General features: G+C 42.0%; 1 protein-coding gene across 1 annotated transcript in view; it reads right to left on the minus strand.

Annotated features, from left to right (window-relative positions):
* Positions 1 to 23,748, minus strand: part of TLL1 (tolloid like 1) — a 222,353-nt gene that overhangs the window by 72,324 nt on the left and 126,281 nt on the right. The window contains exon 3 of the mRNA XM_088450294.1: positions 8,482 to 8,592. Within this exon, the coding sequence (XP_088306420.1) occupies positions 8,482 to 8,592 (111 nt within the window). The remainder of the gene's footprint in view (positions 1 to 8,481; positions 8,593 to 23,748) is intronic.

Genomic DNA, 23,748 nt, shown 5'->3' on the forward strand with positions numbered 1-23,748 from the left:
CATGTTTAGGATAATATGGGACTATAAAAAGGCATGCCAACAAAGGTCTGATGCAGATATGAATGCAAATCTGCAGTAAATGCCCTGCTTTGCGAGCACGGAAATAAATTTATATAATGACCAGTAAGTGGAGTTCTACACAACTTTGTGTACTTGTTATGATCAGGGCTGGCGCAATGCGGTTAGCCAATCCTGCACAGCAGGGAGGCGACCTGCCGGAGAGGCATCTCCGCCTTCTCCATTTGCCAGGCGCCTGCTGAGATTTTGTTACCAGTAGGCGCCTGGCGGCTCCTTACCTGCAGTCGGAGCGCACTCCTGAGCTCTACCTTCTAGCTCCTGCAATGGGTGTAGGAGAGACATTATGATTTCTCTCCCACAGTGTTGAGCACAAGGAGCTGTCGGACAGGCACGGGGCTTCAGGTAATTATAGTGTTGCGTGTGTGTCTGTGCGTCCTTATGTGTAAGGGGCACTATTACTGTGGCCATTGTATAGGGGGCACTACTATTATGGGCATTGTATAGGGGGCACTACTACTGCAAGCATTGTATAGGGGGCACAACTACAGTGGGTACTGTGTAAGTGGCACTATTTTTGAGGGCACTGTATAAGGGGCACTACTGTGGGCATTAAGGGGCACTACTACTGTGAGCATTGTTTAAGGGGCACTACTACTCTGGGCACTGTATAGGATGCACTACTGCAGTGGGCAATGTGAAAGTGGCACTACTACTGAGGACACTGCATAAGGGGCACTACTACTGGGGAAATTGGGTGTAAGGAGCACTACTACTGTGGGCATTATGTGTATAACAGGAAGTACTGTGCACATTATGCATATAAGGGGCAGTACTCTGGGCACTAATGTGTTTTTTAACTTGAATAAAGGGACACTATTATGTGGTGTAATGTGAATCAGGGGCACTATGTATACGGTGTAATGTGAATAGGATTGTGCTACTCTGTTGCGTAATTTGAATTGGGAGTACTATTGTGTGTACATGCCCCTTCTTGTGAGTCCACACCCCTTTTCAGTGCCTGCTCTCCTTTTATAAAAAATGTGAGGGAGGGTGCAACTTGATAGTTTGCAGGGGGACGCTGAACACACTAGCAACACTCCTGGTTATCATTATCTGTGAGCTACCTATACTTGGTGCAAATGATACACGTGAAAACAGGTATAACTATGCTTAAATCTAACTTTATCGGCCTGGATTGCCCTCACTAAACTTTGCCAAGATGAGAGCCGTAACTGAAGAATGTCATGTAAATCTGTATCGCCTGTACTTGTGTATGCTTGGCTCCAGGCATGTGCAATGCAACACTGCAAATAAATGCAAGAGAAGCCTCACATATATGAGTAACTTCAACTCAGAATCAGGCCCAATGAGTTTTGGATGAGGGAAATAGTTCATTCAAATCTAGTCCTAACAGTGCGTGCTTTCCATATCTTCTTGGTGAAGCACAGGTGTATTAATTATTGACTGACACTTTTTAAAAGATTCAAAGGTAGCGCTGCCCCTGAGCGCAAGGCACTGCTGGCACAAACGCAGTGGGTAAAAGAATGATCAGACTCCTGATATCAGTCTTCGCAAGGATTGCCAGGATCACGGAAGGGCCATTTATCGGAGAAGGTTGATGCACATGAAGTATTTCTGAATGGCTACAAAACATTACTATCTGACACCCCTCTGATGAAATCCCTATTGGGAAGAAACGTGTTAGGGTTCAGAATAAGACTCCTGCATTCATTGCTTATATTCACAGATTAATTTGAGTACCTATCCCGCTGTCAAGAGCTGTTAATTACTAGCCGCTACCAGCTACCACTTCTAGCCTGGGCTACATCTTTCCCCTACAGTGGAATGGAGCCGGATTTAGCACAGTTTGTCACGTGCGCTCTGGGGCCGTTATCGAGCCTCCTGCTGGGTTCTTTATTGGGAATCGGTATGAAAAACCGCCGGTTCAGTGCAGGCACCCTCCATCATCCCCGAACATGGTCAATCTGTCATTATTGGCAGATTGACCGGCATGCTCAGGCGATGATTGATGTCGGAAACGACCAGCGGGAGCGCTGGAAATCCCGATCGTCCCTAAAGGTAAGTACTAACTAACATAACCAACCCCCCTAACCCAAACCCTCCTTAGGGGTGCCTAACCCTAACCTCCCCCCCAAGTGCCTAACCCTAACCCCCCCTTCCCTGCTGCCTAAACCTAAGTCTCCCCCGGGGGTGCCTAACCCTAACCCTCCCTCCCCCTAGCCTAACCCTAACCCTCCCCCCCCTGCGGCTGTCCGCTCGCAGCGCCCGGCATCCCTTTGATCAGGATGCCAGGCGCCTGTCTCCCGGCATCGGGGAAATGTCAGGCATCTACATCTAGACGCCCGGCATTTCACCGTCGCCGGGATATGACAGTCGGGAAGCCGGCTGTCATCATTAAGGCAGCCGGTTTCCCGATTGTATACCCTTTATAGTTGCATATTTCCCCCATAGATGGATGGGGTTGGGAACCGTTCAGCAGCTGCAGGTGCAGAACCAGACGACCTGGTAATATCTGCCAGACACTCTCTCCCTATAGAGAGATAACGACAGAGGTACAATCCGGTGCTGACGCCGCATCATATCACCCGGTGTCCATCTGCTGCATGCTCTCTGCACAGAGGACTGATAACAGGGATTGAGGTTTATGAATTACGCTATTCCAGCATTATAACATCCTGTGGATATCCCTATCAGGCCAACGAAGGGTGAGATACAAATATATGCTGGACTATTGTATCTTTTTTTAAACAACAAAGTATCTTTGCTGGCTGACTTTGTAATCTTTTACACGGAACAATAAATTTTTGTGTCCATTCATAAGTGTATTCAATCTCCAAAACCAAACCATCTAATTTCTCAGCGCTATTTTGATTAACAGTATGTGACTCTTACTCTGTGTTAATGTACCAACATCCATAAGAATAACACCACAGGCTGCAACCCTTATATATATATATATATATATATATATATATATATATATATACACACACACATATATATATATATATTTTATATTCAATTACAGTGGACATTTTATTTACTTTATTTTCATTCGTTCATTGCATCTTTTTGTATTTATTTTAATGTTGTATTGTGACAGAATTTTGTGATTTAGATAATAAATGTGATTCATTTTATATGTATGGGCACTTATCCAGAATATTTTCTATCCCTTCAGCGTTGTTCATTGATTTAGTTAATTTGTTCTTTCTTTTTTGGTTTGCTACCATATTGTACAGCTGCAGGGGGATAATTGTTTAGCGGCTCCATTCAGCGCCTGAGGCTAACTTTCTAGTTCTCCATACCCCATACATGAAGACCCAGAGTGTGAACTTATTGCTGATTTTCCTCGCAGCCTCGTTAGCCGTTGGTTTACCGAACAGGGAAAATGCATTATCATTGAATAGATACAGGCATTCAACATGGAGCTTTACCCATGTGGTAAACATCACGGCTAATTAAATTTGCTTGCGCTTTAGTGTATCCCAAGGCCTGGAGAAACACGGATAGATTTTATATATATATATATATATATACATACACATACTTTCAAACATGCTACTATACTATTATACCCTAGCAATTAGAAATAATTTGGCTAGACTACGATAAATATGGGAATGTGTAATCTCAAGCAGCTGTTTTTCTAAAGAAACATTTTAGATTAGAAAAGAGATATGCATATGAGTAACTTCAAAACAATTTGCAAAAATACATTTCTCCACAGTGACATAAGGGAAAAAATCCTGAAATGTTTCAGAAATCTGTAAGAAAAAAAAATTAAAATGTGCAGCAATTAAAATTAGAATGTCGAGAATGAAGATGTAAATCAAACCAAAATCAGGAAAATAAAGCATACATATTATATATTACTATATAGCAAGCTGTAATTCCTGTACTTCCCAGCCAGAGCATGGAGAAGGGGGGCCAACTAACATAATTCACATTACTCAGTCTGTAAGCAGTACCAAATAGCTGGCATATCTGAGAATGTGTAGTATGCCTGGCAGGTATTTACTTTACATCCATACTAAAATAATATTTCAGCTGTGTTATTTTTGTTAACAAATTACAAACTCCTCATAACTTTAAGACATTTGCAGGACTATTCTACAGTCTGTTATTCATTTCAAGCAATATAAGACCTAATATAAACTTGAGAAATGTTGTAAATATATTTTCTACTAGATTGCATAAATGTAAAGGACCACTATTACCCCTCTAATAGGACTGTAGGGCTCATTTACCAACGTTGCATTTCAGGAACAAAATTTAACAACAAATCGTAGGATGTTAACAGTCATAGGATTCTCCTGTATGAGCTAGCTGGTGTAGGATTTGATAATTACAGGTTATTCTGGTAATCCTGCTATTATACACAACAACTGCCTAGAGCCGTGAACTAGAATACTGTCTGTCCATAAAGCTGCTGAAAGGGATACAATTATTACCCCTCAACCTTCTTTATCAAATGTTCCTGTAAATCTTAAACTGGCCATACACTAGATATATTTCCAGGAAGTCCAGCAGATTAATGACTGTATTGAACGAACGATTATCGCTCAGTTTATGTACAGTGCATGAAGCAAAAATATACAAATGCGCCAAAAAAAAAGAAAAACAAAGAATGTTCTTTTGACTTGATCTTTCATGCATGTTCGATCTGTCAGACCATCATTCTGCAGATGGCTTTTAAATCTTACCAGTGTATGGTAATTATTGTTGGTCTTGGGACAACTAGTTGGTAAGCACAAGTATCCTTTCTAATTACCAATCACTGGTATTGTCAAACTGTATACAGTTTTAAGATAAATCTCTAAATGTAATGCCGCACATCCACTAGCAGATGAGGTAACGACAGTATGATTACGGCATGAGTCGATTTACGATTAGTCGTTCAGTGCAGGCACCCTCCATCATCCCCGAACATGGTCAATCTGTCATTATTGGCAGATTGACTGGCATGCTCAGGCGATGATTGATGTCGGAAACGACCAGCGGGAGCACGCATCGCTGGTAGTTTCCGACATTTTAGTAGCAGATTCATGCCCGATTAATGGATGACTGAACGATAACAATGATCTTCATCGTTCAGTCATCCATTACTATCTGCTAGTGGATGTGCGCCTTATGGAATCACTTCAAGATCTTTCACCAGCTTTAGATTGTAAGACAGCCATCTTTAATTTCTGTTCCATGTAGCTGAATGCAATTTGTTTGCATCATGACCCAAACACACACACCTTGGCACCTAATCAGAATATGGAAATGCCAATCTTACTAGACAATCAATGCTGCAGCTTCTTATTAGAGGTAATTGCCACACCTCTTAACAATAAAGACCAAGGAAAAAATATAAAGTGGAGGTTCCTTGTAAGTTTGGAGTTGGGGATTTGTTAAGGAATAATGGTTTCCTCAATGCTGAGAAATACAGGTAGGTACTAATCCATCATGCAATACCATCAGGGAGGCATCTGATTGGCTCCAAATTAATTCTGCAGCAGGACAACGACCCCAAACATACAGCCAATGTCATTTGTGTCATTAAGAACCATCTTCAACATAAAGAAGAACAAGGAGTCCTGGAAGTGATGATATGGTCCCCACAGAGCCCTGATCTCAACATCATCGAGTCTGTCTGGTATTACGTGAAGAGACAGAAGAATTTGTGCAAGCCTACATCCACAGAAGATCTGTGGTTAGTTCCTTCAAAAACGGTGTGCAAGCCGTCGCTCCGGGTCTCGCTACAAAGGGGGCGTGCTGTCGATGTTGAGTGACAGCACGCCCCCATGGAAACGCCTACCGTCTAGGGCCGGCCCCACTGACATCACAAGTGATGTCAGTGGGAGTGCTTTTGGCTCTGTTAGAGCCAAAAGCACTCTTGGGCTTGCGGCAACGAGACCCTACCACAAGGGTCTCGTCGCAAGCCCGATGGTCGTGATGGTCTTGACCATCACGACCATCTTTTTGGCCGCTCGCTATAGCTGTGGGTGGTCATCCACAGCTATGAGAGCGGCCAGGAGGCCGCTCTAAAGAAAGAGAAGGACTGCCCTGATTCAGAGCGAGCGCTCTGTCAGAGCGAGCGCTCTGTCAGAGCGTCCGGCTCTGTATCAGGGCCTGTGAACGATTTTTGACTGCATTAAAATGAATGGACTCGTCCAAATCTGACTGCAAACACATCAGATGTCAGATATCGTTATCTGACCATCGGGAATGCGCATCATTCAGACATGTCAGATTTTCCATCACGACCATCTTTTTGGCCGCTCGCTATAGCTGTGGGTGGTCACCCACAGCTATGAGAGCGGCGAGGAGGCCGCTCTAAAAAAGAGAAGGACGGCCCTGATTCAGAGCGAGCGCTCTGTCATAGCGTCCGGCTCTGAATCAGGGCCTGTGAACGATTTTTGACTGCATTAAAATGAATGGACTCATCCAAATCTGACTGCAAACACATCAGATGTCAGATATCGTTCAATAAAGAAGACTTAACACAGGGATATCACCATGGTGATATCCCTGTGTTAAGTCTTCGTTATTGAAAAGAGTGACGCCTATTTGGAATTGCATTTGGGCTGACTGGTGTCAGACTTTATTGGAAGGCACCTGGACTGTGTATTACGATTATTGGAGTGCCACCCTCTGGATTTTATATTAATATATATATATATATATATATATATATATATATATACACATACATACACACACACGTACATGTCTGGTTGTGTCATAGGGCAGGATGTGATGCATCAGGATAATCATCGAATGCATACCGGCATTTAGTAATGCCATGTGCATGATTATTTAGGCAAAGGAAAGCTCCTCCAGGTTTATATATAATACTGTTCCCAGTGGAATGGTTATAACTTAGGGATGTATGGGGAGGCCCAATATCTACTTTAGTTAGACACCCAGTCAGAAAAGAACACCATCATCATTGTTCAGTTCAAAGTGAGGCTGCTATGTATTGGTGCAATCACTTTTTATTTCCAGTTAGGGGCAGTGTTGGAGGTGTTACTACAAAGTTAATGCATGCAAGCTTATAAAATACATACTTTATTTTTATTAGCAGACGGAAGTATTATTTAATCAATTATTAGTATAGACAAGAGTAATACATTTGCTATCTGATTTATCTATGTAAGCTGAAATGACCAGGCCGAACATCTGGCATCAATCTACTGCATATTAAGCAATTTAAGCCCCAATAACAACTATACTGCGCATGTGAATGCATGGTCCGCTACTATTAATAGGGGTCTTTGTTTGCCTATATCTTCCAAAGCCTTTGGCTAGAGTAAAACAAAGGCATACACAAGTTTACACAGATGGCCAGAATAAGGGGCAAGAGTCACATTCCATTGTCACTATCCCATACTGGTACATATACACACATAAATGTTTTACTTATGCCCACACACACAAAAATGGAAGAATCAGTATAAAAAAAGAAAATGGAATGGGATGGTGATCCACTATGTATGGCCTGTATGGAATTGTGACACTGAAATGCAGCGGCATTCTTCCCCAAGAAAGTCATTCAACTTATATCTAATTGATGTTGTAGAAAAACACCAGCTGAGTTGGTTGCAAAATTATCACAATGGACTCAAAACAAAAACAAAAAAAGAGAAGATTTTGGCAGTGTGGAGCCATACACTCTTGAGATGTATCTGAATCTGCATAGGCAGAATATGCGCATAGTGACCAAGTCATTCTTTTGTCCTAAAGCAACTGCAAAAGACGTGCTGTCAAACAGGTATATAGGAGTATAATAGCTAGAATTAATAAGATGCATTAGCATCCACTGAACTTGGCCTAAGTGATAACAGCCCTTCAAACCCCTGTTCCGCCTCTCTGGTCGGAATGATAGTTGCACTCATAATGCACCCCACTCTGCACATTTGGATCCATTCATTTTATATTGTATATAGGTTTTTAAAATCAGTGTGTGGTCTGCAACATTTTGTAAAATAATTTAAATGTACTGAATACATACTGTACAATAAATCCACTAATAATGCATCTAATATTCTATTTAAGTCATTATGAATTTCATGTTCACATTAAAGCTTTAAATGTTTAAACATTTCACAAACATAAGAAAAAAATTCAAAGTTTACTAAAATACTGTATGTATATAGAAAATGGTCATCCACAATCTGCATGTCATTCTATTTATTTGATCAAGCCAACTGCATACAGGATTAGTAGATTATTCAGCATGCATCTAATGATCAGCATTTAACTTAACCAACTGCGCTACTGACAAAGTCATTGAGGATGTAACCAGCAAGTCACTTAAAATTCCTCTAATACATAATGAATAATAACCTTCAAATGTGCACATGCATCACAAAAATGCTCCAAAGCACAGCATAATAAAAGAGGTTTCATTTTCTAAACTAAATTATATGGCTTTAGCCCATATGAACTTACCTGTGGTGTGTCCCAAGTTTTCATTTGTATGTTGAGTGAGGTCAATTGTTCTGTCTACTTGAAACATTTTTAAATCTTCTTCATCTAAGGCAATATCTCCCCAAAAGACAACTAAGAGGAAATAAAAAAAATGATTAAAATCAATAACCATCTACTTTTCCCACATTAAGAAAGAATAGCTTGCAATCACGAGAGGCAACATTCCAATACATGACAGAGGCCACCAACTATATATTTCAGACTGATCACCATAAACTGCCATATTCTTGTTGTATGTACAGTGTATCCATTTGTAAATATGTAACAGACATTCTTGGAATTCTTAGACAATGTTCACATGGGTGAAAAAATATTCACATCTTTTTAATAATAGACAAAAAAATGTCAGCTGCTCAATCAGTCTGATAGTACTTTTCAGGTGCATGAAAGGGAGGGGTCATACCAAGTAGAAAAGAGAGGGGCATTAACCCCCTATTGTTCCTCAGCACACTGAATTGTACTAGCAACAACATATGAACACTATATGGTAATAGAAATCAGAGATATTAGTTGCATGCATTTGCAAATACATGGGAAGCTGCTAGGCCTCTTCATGGCTTCTCTGTCACTAGCAGTCCCTAACACTAAGAGGTTCACATCCGGGGCGCAGTGCACCCCAAAAAATATCCAGCCCAGGAACCCCCAGGGCATCACACATGAAAATGGAAAAAGAGTGTTAGTGCAGGGTAAAGTATAGATGTGTGCGAGTAATCAATAAGTGCGGAATGAGAGGTTAAAATATATGTGAAAAAAATACATGAATAATAAACAAACAATATGTTTGTTTATTATTCATGTATTTTTTCACATATATTTTAATATGTTGTTGCTAGTACAATTCAGTGTGCTGAAAAACAATAGGGAGTTAAAACCCCCCTCTCTTTTCTACTTTTTAATAATAGGCATGTAAAATGGCAATTCACTTTTGGGTAGAGCTAATCATCAATTATAAGAATACATGTATTATGAGACAAAAAAACAACAACAACATCACTCAATAGAAATATCCAATGAATATGCCCTTCCTACTGTATTTTGTCATTGATCAATGTAATTTGGTCTTAAGTGTTTTCAGACCTATCCCAACTACACAGAGGAATGAAATGACTGTTGTCACCTCACATTTATTTATATATGCTCTAAATCTGCCTCCCCTCTCCTACAAGCCCTCCACTGGCTCCCCTTCCCTTTTAGAACCCAATTCAAGGTTCTCACACTTGCTTACAAAGCCCTCACCCATTCCTCTCCCATTTACATCTCTGACCTCATCTCCCTCCACTCTCCTGGCCACCCCCTTCGCTCAACCAATGCACGCCGCCTCTCATGCCAACTGATTACTTCCTCCCACTCCTGCCTCCAAGATTTTGCCCGTGCTGCTCCCGACCTTTGGAACGCTCTCCCTCTCCCTATCAGACTCTCCTCCTCTTTACAATCCTTCAAATAGGCTCTCAAGACCCACTACTTCATCAAAGCCTTCCAGGTCCCATCCTAACTTGCTGCAACATGCTCATTCCTCCATTTACCCCATCTGTGTCACACCTGTTTGTCTGCCCCCTCCCCTTTAGAATGTAAGCTCTTACGAGCAGGGCCTCTACCCTCTTGTGCTTCTCCTTACTTTACTTTCACCTACTTCTTACCCCTCACCAGGGCACCTAACACTTGGTTGCTTACGCTCTGTTGCATATCTAGGTGTTATGGTCACTTATGTATCAATGTATATTATCCATGTCCTTATCCTATTTTTTACTGTAAGTCAGTTGTCAAATTATTTGTTTATGTACTTTGTAAGGTGCTGCGGAACACTTGTGGCGCCAAATAAAGGATAATAATAATAATAATAATAATAATAATAAAATATACTATACATTACTGAAAATGAGAGAGTTTACACCTACAGGGCCTTATTCAGCATTTACACTAATGGAATTGCAAAATACCCCACATTTTTGTGACATTCAGAGTTGACAACACATTTACATTTTTTCTGTGGTTCACTTCCTCCCTTTCAGATGCGGTAAGAATATGACTGGAGGAATGACTGAATAATCTACTAATCCTGCAATTGCACAATACATACACATTTCATTTAATGGCCGTATAGTGATGATAATAAGTACGCAAGTGGCTCGGAGCATGTGCGTTAAACACATGCAAATATAATATTAGTTATTTGTTTTTTTGACTGACAACACTCCTGAACATATGCAGGGGCGCCGAGGGGGGGGGGGGGGAGGGGGAGTGGGTACAAATTACCCGGGCCCAGGATTCCTGAAGGGCCCGAGTCCAACGCCGCCCCCCCCCCTCCCTCACAACAGCCCAGCACAAAGCATGTGCTGAGCTACAGTGGGAGACTGCTCGTGGCTTCTGAGCAGCAGCCACAGCAGTCTCCTATGCCTGTGGGGGGAGCGATCACACTGATGCTTTGCGCCGGGCTGAGGGGGCTCAGAGCGCCCCCTCACTAGTGCGCAGCGCTGCTTCGCAGCGCTGAAAATCTTTTTCAGCGCCTCCTGCGATTAGGCCACGCCCCATTACCCAGGCCCGCCGCGGCTCTTGGCAGGCCTGAACATATGTGTAGCATACTTGCCTACTTTTGAGAAAGCATTTCAGGGAGATTGTGAAAGCAGCACCTATGAAAGCAGCGGTAAAGTGGATGGGTATGCAATCGGGAAGCCGGCGGATGTATGCCCGACAGCCTGCTTCCCGACTGCTTTATCACGGCGAGGGTTAAATGACAGGCGTCTAATTCTAGATGCCTGTCATTTTACCGACGCCGGGAGACCGGCACCCGGCATCCTGATCAAAGTGATGACGGGCGCCGCTGTGGACAGCCGCGGCGGGGGGGATGGTTAGCTTTAGGGCTTCCAGGGGGGACTTAGGGTTAGGCATCCCCCCGGGAGGTTAGGGTTAGGCTAGGGGGAGGGAGGGTTAGGGTTAGGCACCGCCGGCGGGGAAGGGGGGATTAGGGTTAGGCACTGGGGGTAAGGTTAGGGTTAGGCACCCCTAAGGAGGGTTAGGGTTAGGGGGGTTAGGTTAGGTTAGTTGATACTTACCTGGGGACGATCAGGATTTTCAGCCGTGTCAGCCTGCCACTGTCGGGATTTGAACCGCTGGACTTGTATCCGGCGGTAATTCATATGTATTCCAGTGGATGTGTACTGCGTGTCATAAAATGGATTTACATCCAAATGTAAATGAACCCCAGAACAGTTAGAAAGATCTACTTGTTGATGAAAACACTCCGATACTTTTCAGAATATGCATGTAGCCATAGGGATCTTTGTGCCTTATAACCCAGGCAGGGAATTTATACTAATGATCCCATTGGAAAGTATATGTCAATAATTTTTATTTTATTTTATTATAACAGCTTCATAATGTGGGTAAGGTGCAATCAGGGAGATTGCTAAACTCTTCTGGGAGTCAGGGAGATTGTTACTATTTCAGGGAGTCTCCCTGACAGTCAGGGAGGGTTGGCAACTAGTGTAGCCTTCTTCTTCCCCAACAGAGTATGCAGCATACTGTACATTACTTGTGCAAAATAAGTCTTCATTGCAATGTATTTTGACTTCTAAAACACTTTTGCAACAGTTTAAATATATTTCCAGAAATGGGCATGTCTGGGACCCTTTCATCCAACCAGATGCAGGCCGCATCCATCATGATCTGGGTGCATCTTACACCAGGGTTTAACGGATTCATTGATGAAAAATGTTTTTGAAACAGATGACGGCAATCATAGGAAGTCCAGCAGCAGAGCATGTTGTGCCATGTGGAAAGGGTCATGCTGTAGGCTATGTATTTCTAGAGGCTCATTTAATGTGGGAAGGAGGTCCGGGTAGTGCTTCCTCTCCTTTCAGCCTTCTACATGTGCAAACTCCGTTCACAAATATGCAGTAACACTGCTGGCTCAAACCCAGACCAGCAGTGTAATAACGTTTACCACTGAGCACATTGGTTTTGAAATTAGTGCAGTCAGTAGTATTTTGAGTGATAACAAAATGTCTTATCAAGTACAATAAAGTGTTGCTCTCTTGCCTAATACCAAGGACAGCTCTTCAGTGTGTGTCTGCAAATACCAGGCTTGAATTGTTATTAAAAGATGAAACTCAATATGTATCCATATATCTTACAAATTTATAAAAAACAACGTTTATTTACCTTTAAGATCTCATTTGTAACACTTTAGGAATGCATGCACACTGTAGAACACTGTATTTATACAATCTATTGTTTCATTAAATAAATGATGTGCAGTTAGACAGCAAGGTCAGATGTATGTGTAAGCTGCCAATTCTGCAATAGTGATTTTATTTTAGGATATTTGGAAATAGAGAATATGGATGGGATGTACGAAGCATCGCTTTCGCAGTGCGGTACAGTCTGCCTCTTACCGGTTCCCTGCCAGTGTTAATAATGCCGGTATGCACCTAGAATTGAGATTCTTATCACAAAGGACAGCTCTCCCGATAGGAGCTGTCCTTTGCGATAGAGGGACTCCGGGTTTATAACCCACAAGTTCCTCTGCATATGCGCAGTATGACGCAGGCGCCGCCAGGGGTGCTGGGAGGTATTAGATTGGATCCCTCCCAGAGGAAAATGTGTTATAAATGGTTTCCAGTTTAGAATAGACTGAAAACACCACTTTGTTTAGGCACTGGTATTCACAATATACAGAAAAATGCTCTTTAATCTTACGTGTCTTGCAAAAATGTTATTGTTAAACAATTAAATTGTTTGCCTTTTGAGAGTCTGGTGCCAGCCTCAAATATGTGCACATACGTGGGATCACAATCCCGTACATGCGCCCAATTCAACAAGCAGACTTCTAGGGACTGCATTTGCTGACTGTAGACGTCAGATTGGGCTGTCGTTATAGCAGAGGAGTGTTAGAATCTCTGCTAATTGCAGTCTGGACTGGCAGTCCCAGAGGGTGAAAACACCTTTACCTTGGACTGCCTGTCCCACTGTGAGTAGCAGGGAGCGCTTCCTCCAATGGGAAGTCACTGCCACTGCTAGACAGCCCCTGTGAGTGGCAAAGTTTATTGGGTGGTTTGAACTCCCGCCGCACATAGGTAAAATCTGCCACTGGAATGTTTCTAGAAAAAGTGTGCTACTAGGGTACAAAAGTTAAATAAAGAAAAAATTATATTAGTGTTCATAGCAACTAGTGATAATAAGGGGATGTAGTCAGGAAGCAGATGGTCTAAATGCCGACCGCCGATGGTCTAAATGCCAACTGTCAAATCTCGGCAAGGTACTAATGACAGGCATCGAAAACCCGACGCCTGTCATTAGACCTACGCCGGGAGCCTGACGCCCGGCATACCGAATGAAGATAATCCAGGCGCGGACAGCCGCATGGTGGGGAAGGGAAGGTTAGGTTTTAGGGCTCCCAGGGGGACTTTGGGTTAGGCGCCCCCCGGGAGGCTTAGGGGAAGGGGGGGGGGATTAGGGTTAGGCATCCCCGGTGGGAGGTTAGTGTTAGGCACCCCCCAGGGAGACTTAGGTTTAGGCTGCAGGGACGGGGGGGTTAGGTTTAGGCACTAGAGGGGAGGTTAGGGTTAGGCACCCCCAATGGAGGGTGAGGGGGGAGAATAGGGTTAGTTATACTTACCTTATTAGCGATTGGGATCTTCACCCCTGCTGGGCTTCCGCTGTCGGGATTTGAACCATGCCATGCGGCCGGCGGCATTACATACTACACCCATAATAAGGCCCCAGAAATTTAAAGTTATACAATTGTACAAAAATCTGAAATTGCTGGTGTGGTAAAGTTTGTTACTAACTGTACTTGCAGCGGCAGAGACATGATATTCAAATAGAGTGGTGATCACCCTTACCTTTTTTGTATTGTGTCAAATTATATAGTCAAATAATAAACTCACTAACTAATAATTTCTTGAAATGACTTTGTATTTGCAGACCACCAGACAGAAGAAGTTCTACAGTGTTTTGACTGAAACTTCAGTTCACTTCATGTAACTTTGGTACAGCATATGCACCAAGCATCTTTGTTTCTAGGTTACTACACTAGTATCTCTTACGCACAATACTGCATGGTCTATAATATGTATAAACCCTTAATTAAATTAACAAAATTGAGGGAAAAATACTCCTTTAGGGAAAAACAACAACAACAACATAATTAATACTTGTCAAAACCACTTGTGTCGATTCTTGTTTTGGGAGTTGGTATTGCTGCGTACTCCATCATGCGTTTACTGGGAGGTAATAAATGCACTGTGCATTTCCAGAGTACAATCAATCTTTAAGTCTTGCTACAACACCGTTAAATTAAAACTGCTGCAATGATTTATCACACAATAGACTAAAGAATGCTCACCAACAGTCAATCAATAGTTCTGTCAATAAAAAGATTCTTTACACTGCTATAAGCTGCATTTTCGCATAGTAATCACTCTTGTAATTATTGGTTTAAAACTTCTTGCTAAGCATCCACCTTCTAACCAACACCTTCAGTCAACGGTATTTGAATGAGTGTTTAACATGATATGCTCAAACTTCAATTAAAGCTGGGTACACTAAGCAATGTGTGTACCCAGTGATGCGACCGGCAATCCCAACCCCCTGCCGATGGACCGAAATATCGGGTGAGCGGTACACACTAGATGATCTGGTGCCTAACCACCCGATATATCGGCCCCTGCCACATCCCACTGCATGGGGTCGTCAGCCACATCGCCACGTTGGCCTGTATGCAGGGGTGACCTGACGAATCGGCTGATGACCCAACGGGAGCGTGCACCGGATGACATAGAGCATACACACTAAACTATTTTAAACGATATGTCGTTCCGATGTGTCGGAATCAGGCATATCGTAACAAAAATTGTCTAGTGTGTATACACCTTTAGGCATCTGTGTTCTGACCAAATATGTTGTTATACTTACCAAAGCGGCACAATAGCATAGAGCAGATTGACTTTGTATTTAAGTTTACATATTATGCTATTCCTCCTTCACATATTTTTATATATTATAGATAGACAGAATATCTACACACTACTGCTAAAGGTTATTAAAGCTAAACAACATTTTCTTAATATTTAGTGAGTACTCAATTTCGATCATTACATGATAAGACTTCCCTGACGACAATATGCTGAACCTGTCAGTACACAAACTTACACTGGGGGTCATTCAGAGTCGGTCGCAAGCGCTGAGCGCTCGCAACCGACTCGATGTTGCCCCACTGGGCATGTGCATGACGGAGCCGGCTCCGTCGTGTGCATGCGCGAGACCCGGCTAGCGATGGACGCTCCGTCGCTAGGGGTCTCGCAGCAGACGGGGCGAGCTGTCGATGGTGAGCAACAGCTCACCCAGTTTGGGAGGCAGGCAGGGGGCGTGCCTGCCCAAACGGAGGTGTTCCCGCCGGAACGCTTGCCGTTTGGGGACGGCCCCACTGACATCATTGCTGATGTCAGTGGGGAGCTTCCTGCTCGATCAGTGCAGGAAGCTCCCTGGGGCTTACGAGTGCCCAGACCCAACCTTAGGGTCTAATTGTAAGTCACGATGGTCGCGACGACCATCACCCATGTCGGTCGCTAGAGCTGTGGGTGTTAACCCACAGCTTAGCGATCGACAAGGAGGTGGTCGTTCAGGATGCAAGCGACCACCCTGATTCAGTGCGACCGCTTGCAACTAACGACCCCCTCTAAATGAGGTCCACTGTCCTTGACAGATTCAGGTTTCTTGTCTTTTGCTTTCTCATCACTGTACTGAATGTAACTAAAACACACTTTTTTGGTAGTCATTTTACAGATATATACATTTATTCTGTATATGATCACAGTCTAATGTGAAATTATTCTATCTTGCACCATTTGCTGTTAAATCTGTGTCTCATTAAATACTCTAGTTACCTTGGAGAGAGCAGTAGTAGTTCTTAACCATTTCCAAGAGTTTTTATATTTATTTTTTTAAATTACTATTATTATTATTACTACTACTCTCTCTCTCTTCTAACATCAGACTGTGGAAACCATATGGATGGAAAAGCAAATGAAAATGAAGCTCAGGTTTTTGATTTTCTTTTAACATCTTTATCATTTCCCAAAACCTAGTGGATTATTATAGCGTTACGTCGCTTCTATTTGGAGACGGAAACAGTTCCGCCTCCTCCGACCCACCTTAGACCGGCGCCGCAGGGAGGCTCCATTTGCTGGGCGTCCGCTGAGATTTTGTTACCACCGGGTGCCCAGCTCCCTCCCCCCAGCGTTAGCGGCAATCGGAGGCTGGAGCTCACTCTTGAGCTCCGGCTTCCGGCTCCGCTCCCCCCATGGGCACTATGGGAGAGACGTCATGACATCTCTCCCATAGTAACTTCAGAGGACTCAGAGCAGCCAGGCGGACCGGAGCGACGCAGAAGCGGGGCTTAAGGTAAGTATTGTTTTTTTTGTGTGTGTAAGCAGAGGGGGCATTACTACTGGGGGCATTACACAGGGGGCAATACACATGGGCCATTACAACTGAGGGCATTACACAGGAGGCACTACTAGTAAGGACACTACTACTAAGGGCATTACACAGGAGGCACTACTAGTACTGGGGGCACTCCTACTGGGGTAATTACACAGGGGGCATTACTACTGGGGACATTACTATAGGGGGCATTACTACAGGGGGCACTACTACTATTACTAAGGGCATTACTACTGGGGGCATTACTACAAGGGGCACCACTCCTGGGGGCACTGGATAAGGATCATCACTCCTGGGGGCACTGCATAAGGGGCACCACTCCTAGGGGCACGGCATAAGGGGCACCACTACTAGGGGCACTGAATAGGGGCACCACTCCTAGGGGCACTACCACTACTGTGGGCTCTGCATAAAGGGCACCACTACTGGAGGCACTGAGTAAGGGGCACTGCATAAGGGGCACCACGACTAGCGCACTGCATAAGGGGCACCACTATTGGGGGAACTGAATAAGGGGCACTATCACTGTGGGCACTGCATAAGGGGCACTACCACTACTGGGGCCACTGCATAAGGGGCACTACTACTGAGGGTACTGCATAAGGGGTACCACCATTACTGGGGCCACTGCAAAAGGGGAACTACCATTACTGGGGCCACTGCAAAAGGGGCACTACCACTACTGGGGGCACTGCAAAAGGGGCACTACCACTAATGTTGGCACTGCATAATAGGCACCACTACTGGAGGCACTGCATCAGGGGTACTACTACAATGGGCATTGCATTTGCATAAGGGACACTACTGCTGTGGGCATTGTATAAGGGACACAAATGTGGGCATTGTGTAAAAAGGGCATTGCTGTGTGTCATACATGAATAAGGGACACTACTATGTGGTGTGATGTGGATCAAGATTCTGCTACTATGTGGTGTCATTTGAATTGGGAATACTATTTTGTGGTCACGCCCATTTCTTTTGAGGCGTGCACTGTAGTTTTTTTTTTAGAAGGGGGAGGTTGAGTTCCCCCACTTCTCTAGGACCACTTTAATCACGGATTGTAGCAATGCAGAAACCTGGGCTGGAAGTACTTAAGATCTGTAGGTTTAGCCAACATTATGGTATTGGATTATTAGCTATACAAAGTTTATGATTTGGTTCGGAACTGACCATAATAAAAGAACTGGCCAGAGTTGAATTCTTAGTGACTGTATACAGACTCTGATTTTAGTCTGCAGAATTCTAATAATGGCAACATTAAATCATGCCTTGATAGAGATAGCATTCAAATATTGCAAGTGTAATTTTATGCTGTGACATACACAGAGCAAGGATATCGCATATGGTAAACCTGTAGACAAGGGTTTCTCTACCTGTAGTGTTTATACATAAAGGTGTGCATCAAATTGATTGTAGAAAAAAAACTTGCAAGATTATATTATTACAATACTATGGGGGTGGGGGGATTATCAAATCTTAGATAGAGATAAAGTGGGTGAAGTTGTTCATAGCAACCAATCAGCTTCTGTCATTTTTCTAGCACAGCCTGTAAGATGAGTGTTTATTCTTGCACCTGCACCTGTCACAACCCCATACAGGTGCACAATTCCATATGAACATAGGTGACGTAGGCACCCAGGACCATACGGAAAGTAGCCCCCTCAAAGGGCACACTTACTATCCTGCATATATCCATGTGGAAATACATATGTTTTAAACATTGAGGAGATATATACGGTGGGAACCAACGGTGAACACATAGGCACGCAGCACTATGGAGAGTGGCACCCTAAAGGAGCCTACTTAACACCCCCACCCATATCCCTTTTAAAGAAATATTGATTCAAAGAACTACTAACACCCAATATGAACATTGCATTGGGGAAGTATATGTGACTATTCATTTTTTACCCCAAAAATAAGATGCATAAGATTCATCTACTTCCAGGAACACTGTGACCCCAATAAAACCGACAATCTACATTAGTGTGATAGTGTGACACATTTTATAGATTATTTATCATGTACAGTAACACACAAATTTATATATATCCAACAGAGGTGTAGCGCTGAGCATAACTTCCTGATCCATATTAATAGATTATGTGAGGTGGGACAACTCGCTTGCTGCTCCCACATACAAAATCCCTTTGGAGCGCTATTACATTCTTTCTTCAAGGAATAGGCAATGACAACACGCATCTAAAGGTGAACACAGATGTACCTCAGGTCCATAACAGTGGTAAAGTAGGTGCAGTAACTGTTTTCCAGGGTAAAATTGAAAGAAAATCTGATAGATATCATTTATATGTTGCCATGCTAATAGAGAGGAACAGAGGACCATGACCCTCATTTGTAATCATTATTCATTTATAAACACAAAATAAAAGTAATTAAAAGGTTTAGGACAACAGTAAAATCTGAAACGTGTAAAAAAATGTACACATCCATATTTGGGAAACACCCGATCAATAAGGTTACTAGGAACACGTTACGTGTGCCCAATGTAGCACCTCTGAAAAAGGACCAGCTTGACAGGAGGAATGTGAGCACTGGACAGACTTTTTCTAACAACCCAGCAACCTGTCAGACACATAGCTTGTTACACTCTGTCAGTATTATGCCAGCTGGAGCATGCAGGAGTGAGAGGAACAGTAGACTTTGAGAGGTTTGTCGGATTCAACGATGCACCCATATTAGATTTTGGAATCATGATATTACACCTAAATGGTTTTGTATGAGATCATCCTATCATGGGTTACACCTTTGCGAAGGTTACTACAGGACTGTACTTCTGTAGACATTTACTCTAAAGAAACTTTAAACTGCCAAGCAAACCTTTATTGAACCATTAATTTCTGGTGCCTTTGCTTATTTAGCAAAAAAGTATGGCTCCTGGCAGATTGCTGCATTTCATAGTCAAGTTATAAATGAGAACATTATAAGATGAATGGCTACATTTTGGCAGGGATATTGTTTAAATAAATGAACTAATATCAATATCCTGTTTAGGAATAAAAGCACATGGCATAGTATCATGCAACTACTCTTGGGTGTATAAGTTCTGCACAGGGCACCAAGGGATAGTATTTAAACAATTTGAAAAGGTAACAAAAATGAATGATACAATTTATTAGGAAACTGTAATCAATACTTCCATAGCATAATTTTAACATTTCAAAAATGTTCAATGATGAATCACACTGCGACGGCAGCACCAATGTTTTACTCAGGTAGAACATTCGACAGATGGGAACCTCAAAGTTTTCATTTGCTACATTGTGGTTAGAAAAGAGTTTTGTATATGCTGAATACAGGGTTCTAGGCAGGCCATGAGCAAAATGTCCAAGTTGTGTCTGGTATCTCTCTGCATGTTCCGTGTCATAATAAGTCCTTTCCCAATTTCATCACATAGTTTTCTTGCCAATAAGCCATACCCTATACTATTGTACTGTGAAAGGATTACCACACCTTAATAAAACAGAACAGGATGACAGAAGAGCTATGGGAATAGTTGTGGGATTATGAGAAAAATTCATCCCTCAATATTAACATTAGACAAAAATACAAAAAGGAAATTTAAAAAAAAAAAATTACAGGGTTAGACACTTTTTTTTTTTTTAAATATGTATTTTTCAAGACCAAACTTTAAATATAAAGATATAACTATATTTGCTTTTCTTTAAATACAATTTTTAATAAGGGTAGCTGATTGTGAAAATTTGAGTAATCAGTAATACCCCTTTCACACATAGCCTAAATACCTGGGGATTTGCAGGTGCATGCGCACCAACCTGGGTCTAGACTATGTGTAAAAAGGACCAACCCAGGTCAGAGTCCCAAATTGGCTGCACAAGTGTGTAACCAAATTGGAAAAGATCTGTTTGTTCTGATCTCAGATCAAGCAGCTGGATCATAAAGAGTGTGTAAGTAAAGGTGGGTACACACTATACGATATATTGTGCAATCTTGGTAGTTTCGACCAATCTGCAAGATCATCATATAGTGTGTACACCCAATCCATTGTTTACACGTGTTGTTCATCCCATCATTGAAGTGCTGCACGTCAGATGGGACGATGATATGTCCGATGTGGTGCATATCGTGAAGTGTGTACAGGAGAAAAGATTAATTGGATATAGTCCCCAGAAACGATATATCATTCCGCTGTTCCTAAGATTGCACAGTGTGTACACTCTAACTCATGTGTTCTGGGATCATATAATTTTAAGTGAAATTCCATCGGCCATTACATCGTTTGTTAAATTGTTCAGGTGTGTACCTAGCTCAAGGTCGGAAGATGCCTTACAGACATAGCGTGATGTAGTAAGCAACCCAGTGCAGACAATACCAGCTAACAGAATCCTGGCTCCAGAATCCCGCGATCCGGACAGTATTAGGGTTAGCGTTAGGCTGTGGGGGGAGGGGTTGCGGTTAGGTTTAGGCTGTAGGAAAGGTGGGTTAGAGTACGTAACTGCATGCATCGGAATTTCCACAGTCAGGATTACGCTATTAGGATTCTGAGCACGGGGATTCTCAGCACCGGGATCATGTACCCAACCCGACATGACCAGACTACAGGGAATTAGGCTTGTTCTGCAGCAAAACAGATTTTGCCAGCAGTGAGTAAAGCTGCCCAGTGGTCAGCAACAAAGTAAACAATGTATATATTGTGGCAATGCAGGATCATCATGGGTTTTTTGCTTTCAGTATATAAACACATACACACATAATATTGCCTACTTAAGTGAGATTATAACAGCACCTAGTCATCAATATGTTATATATAAACTGTTAAATATATCCCATTACCACGTTTTACATGCATGAGTAGATGCCTCTTACAATTTTAACTGAAGTAATTTGTTCCACTTATTGGACTGTACTAAAATTCTTAAAACAAAGTGTTTATTGCATATAAAGAGATTTCAAAAACTTTATATATTTAACCATTTGTCTTTTATGAAATATAACCTTTGTCTGGAGAAGGCTTAGACGACCCGTGGCTTTCCAGCTGTCACTGACATTCATCTGCTCTTCTGTAACAGCTGCAGAAACTCAGGTTGCTCAGCCCAAATGTGTATGTATAATATGGACTGTACTTTTTTATTTTTTTAATATTAATGCAACTAGCTTTGATTGACATTATGTGCTATGGTGTGAAGGGAGGTTGTTTTCTTGGGAGCAGCTATGTGGAATCCATGTGCCTTCAGAGCATCACATTGTGTTTTATACAGGCCAGAGTCCTTTGTTCTCTGTATTGTATTGGCTGCAAACTTGCTGTGAAAGCTAGATAAAGACTGCTACTCTTAAAAATTAGAATATATTATTGGTTTTAGAGTGGTTGAGTACAAGATGTATTATCACTGTTATCTTCTGCAAATATTCTACTGTATATACACTTAATGACAAATGGCAGGTTGTAAACCAGGGCATCACAATGAGTCAGGTATGTCCATTGTCCTCAGCGCTAAGAGCATTACTCACGAAGTTTAACAGTCAGCAAACATATTGGCAAAATCCTTCATCAGATGAAGATAAGGAAGACCCCTTTCAATATGTAAAATAAAGCCTCCATTAATGAAGAATTAACAGTAATTAGGAATAGGATTAATCTATTTAAAGATCTGCAGTGCAAGAGAAATCAATTACAAACAGCGCTAATTGAACAGAGACAGCTTTGCCAGTTAGATCTGTCTAGATTTTAAATGTCAAGTTCCACTTGGTGTTTAATTGCAATGAAAAGGCACTTAGCTATGATCAGCACTATCAGTCATCTAATGTTATTACAAGTTAACATTTTAGTAGCTGTGGATGGCATTTAGCCAAATACACAAGGGTAGATCCAAACTAGACCTTTTTGGCAACGCCAAGGATAGCCACCTATAGAATATGGTCAGTCAGTACATAAATAATACAGATCTATTGAATTTCTGGCTCTAGTAAAGCCAAACCGGGAGAAAATAATGCAGCGGGTAAATATTAGCTAAAAACATTTTTAGGGCAGGTATTTCTATAAAGGTGGGTACATACCTGACAGATATATCTGCAGATGGAGTTATGTGCAGATATATCTGTAGATCAAGGTCATTCATACACACTGAACGGCCATCATCTATTTGGCAGCCGCGGGTCTCACTGGGCGGGGGGTCCGCCCCGCTACCTGCGGCTTCGGCTGCATGTGTATGGGTGGTCTGCAATGTTAAATAATTCCAACCATAGTTGTGTTAAGCAATGTCATGAAACATTGAAACATGCAAAACAGGTTTGTAAAACCTATGAACATACGGTTACCTTACATCTCATTTGTTATTTTTATAGGTTTTCCAAAAATATTGCTATTTATTTTATGTAAAAACATTTTTGAGATATTTTATTACATTTTACAAAATAATCGCATTACAGGGGAAAAAAATTAGAATATGTAAAACGTTTCTAAAGAAGAGACCAATAAAATGTGCAATTTGGGAATTCAAAATTATAGCCTAGCTTAAAAAAAGACACATACATCTAATGAAAATAAGATTAATAAGTGGAAAAGTAAACTGGGAGTCTTGATCATGTAAGACAGACGATGCCTCCTTCTAATGCAAAAGTAGATGTAGTCCATCTGGACCAGAAAGATAATGTAAATAAAAGGCTCATGATTAATAATGTTATCCACCAAAGTTACCAACTCTTACAAATCGGGAAAAAGGAAAGCAACCCAGGTTCTAGCGATACATACTTCATCCAAGATGAATTATATATGGTCTAAATAATTTATCAAACACTGCAGATAATATC

The sequence above is a fragment of the Taudactylus pleione genome, unplaced genomic scaffold (genome assembly GCF_031769625.1).
Source record: "Taudactylus pleione unplaced genomic scaffold, aTauple2 ptg000513l, whole genome shotgun sequence".
Taxonomy (NCBI): domain Eukaryota; kingdom Metazoa; phylum Chordata; class Amphibia; order Anura; family Myobatrachidae; genus Taudactylus; species Taudactylus pleione.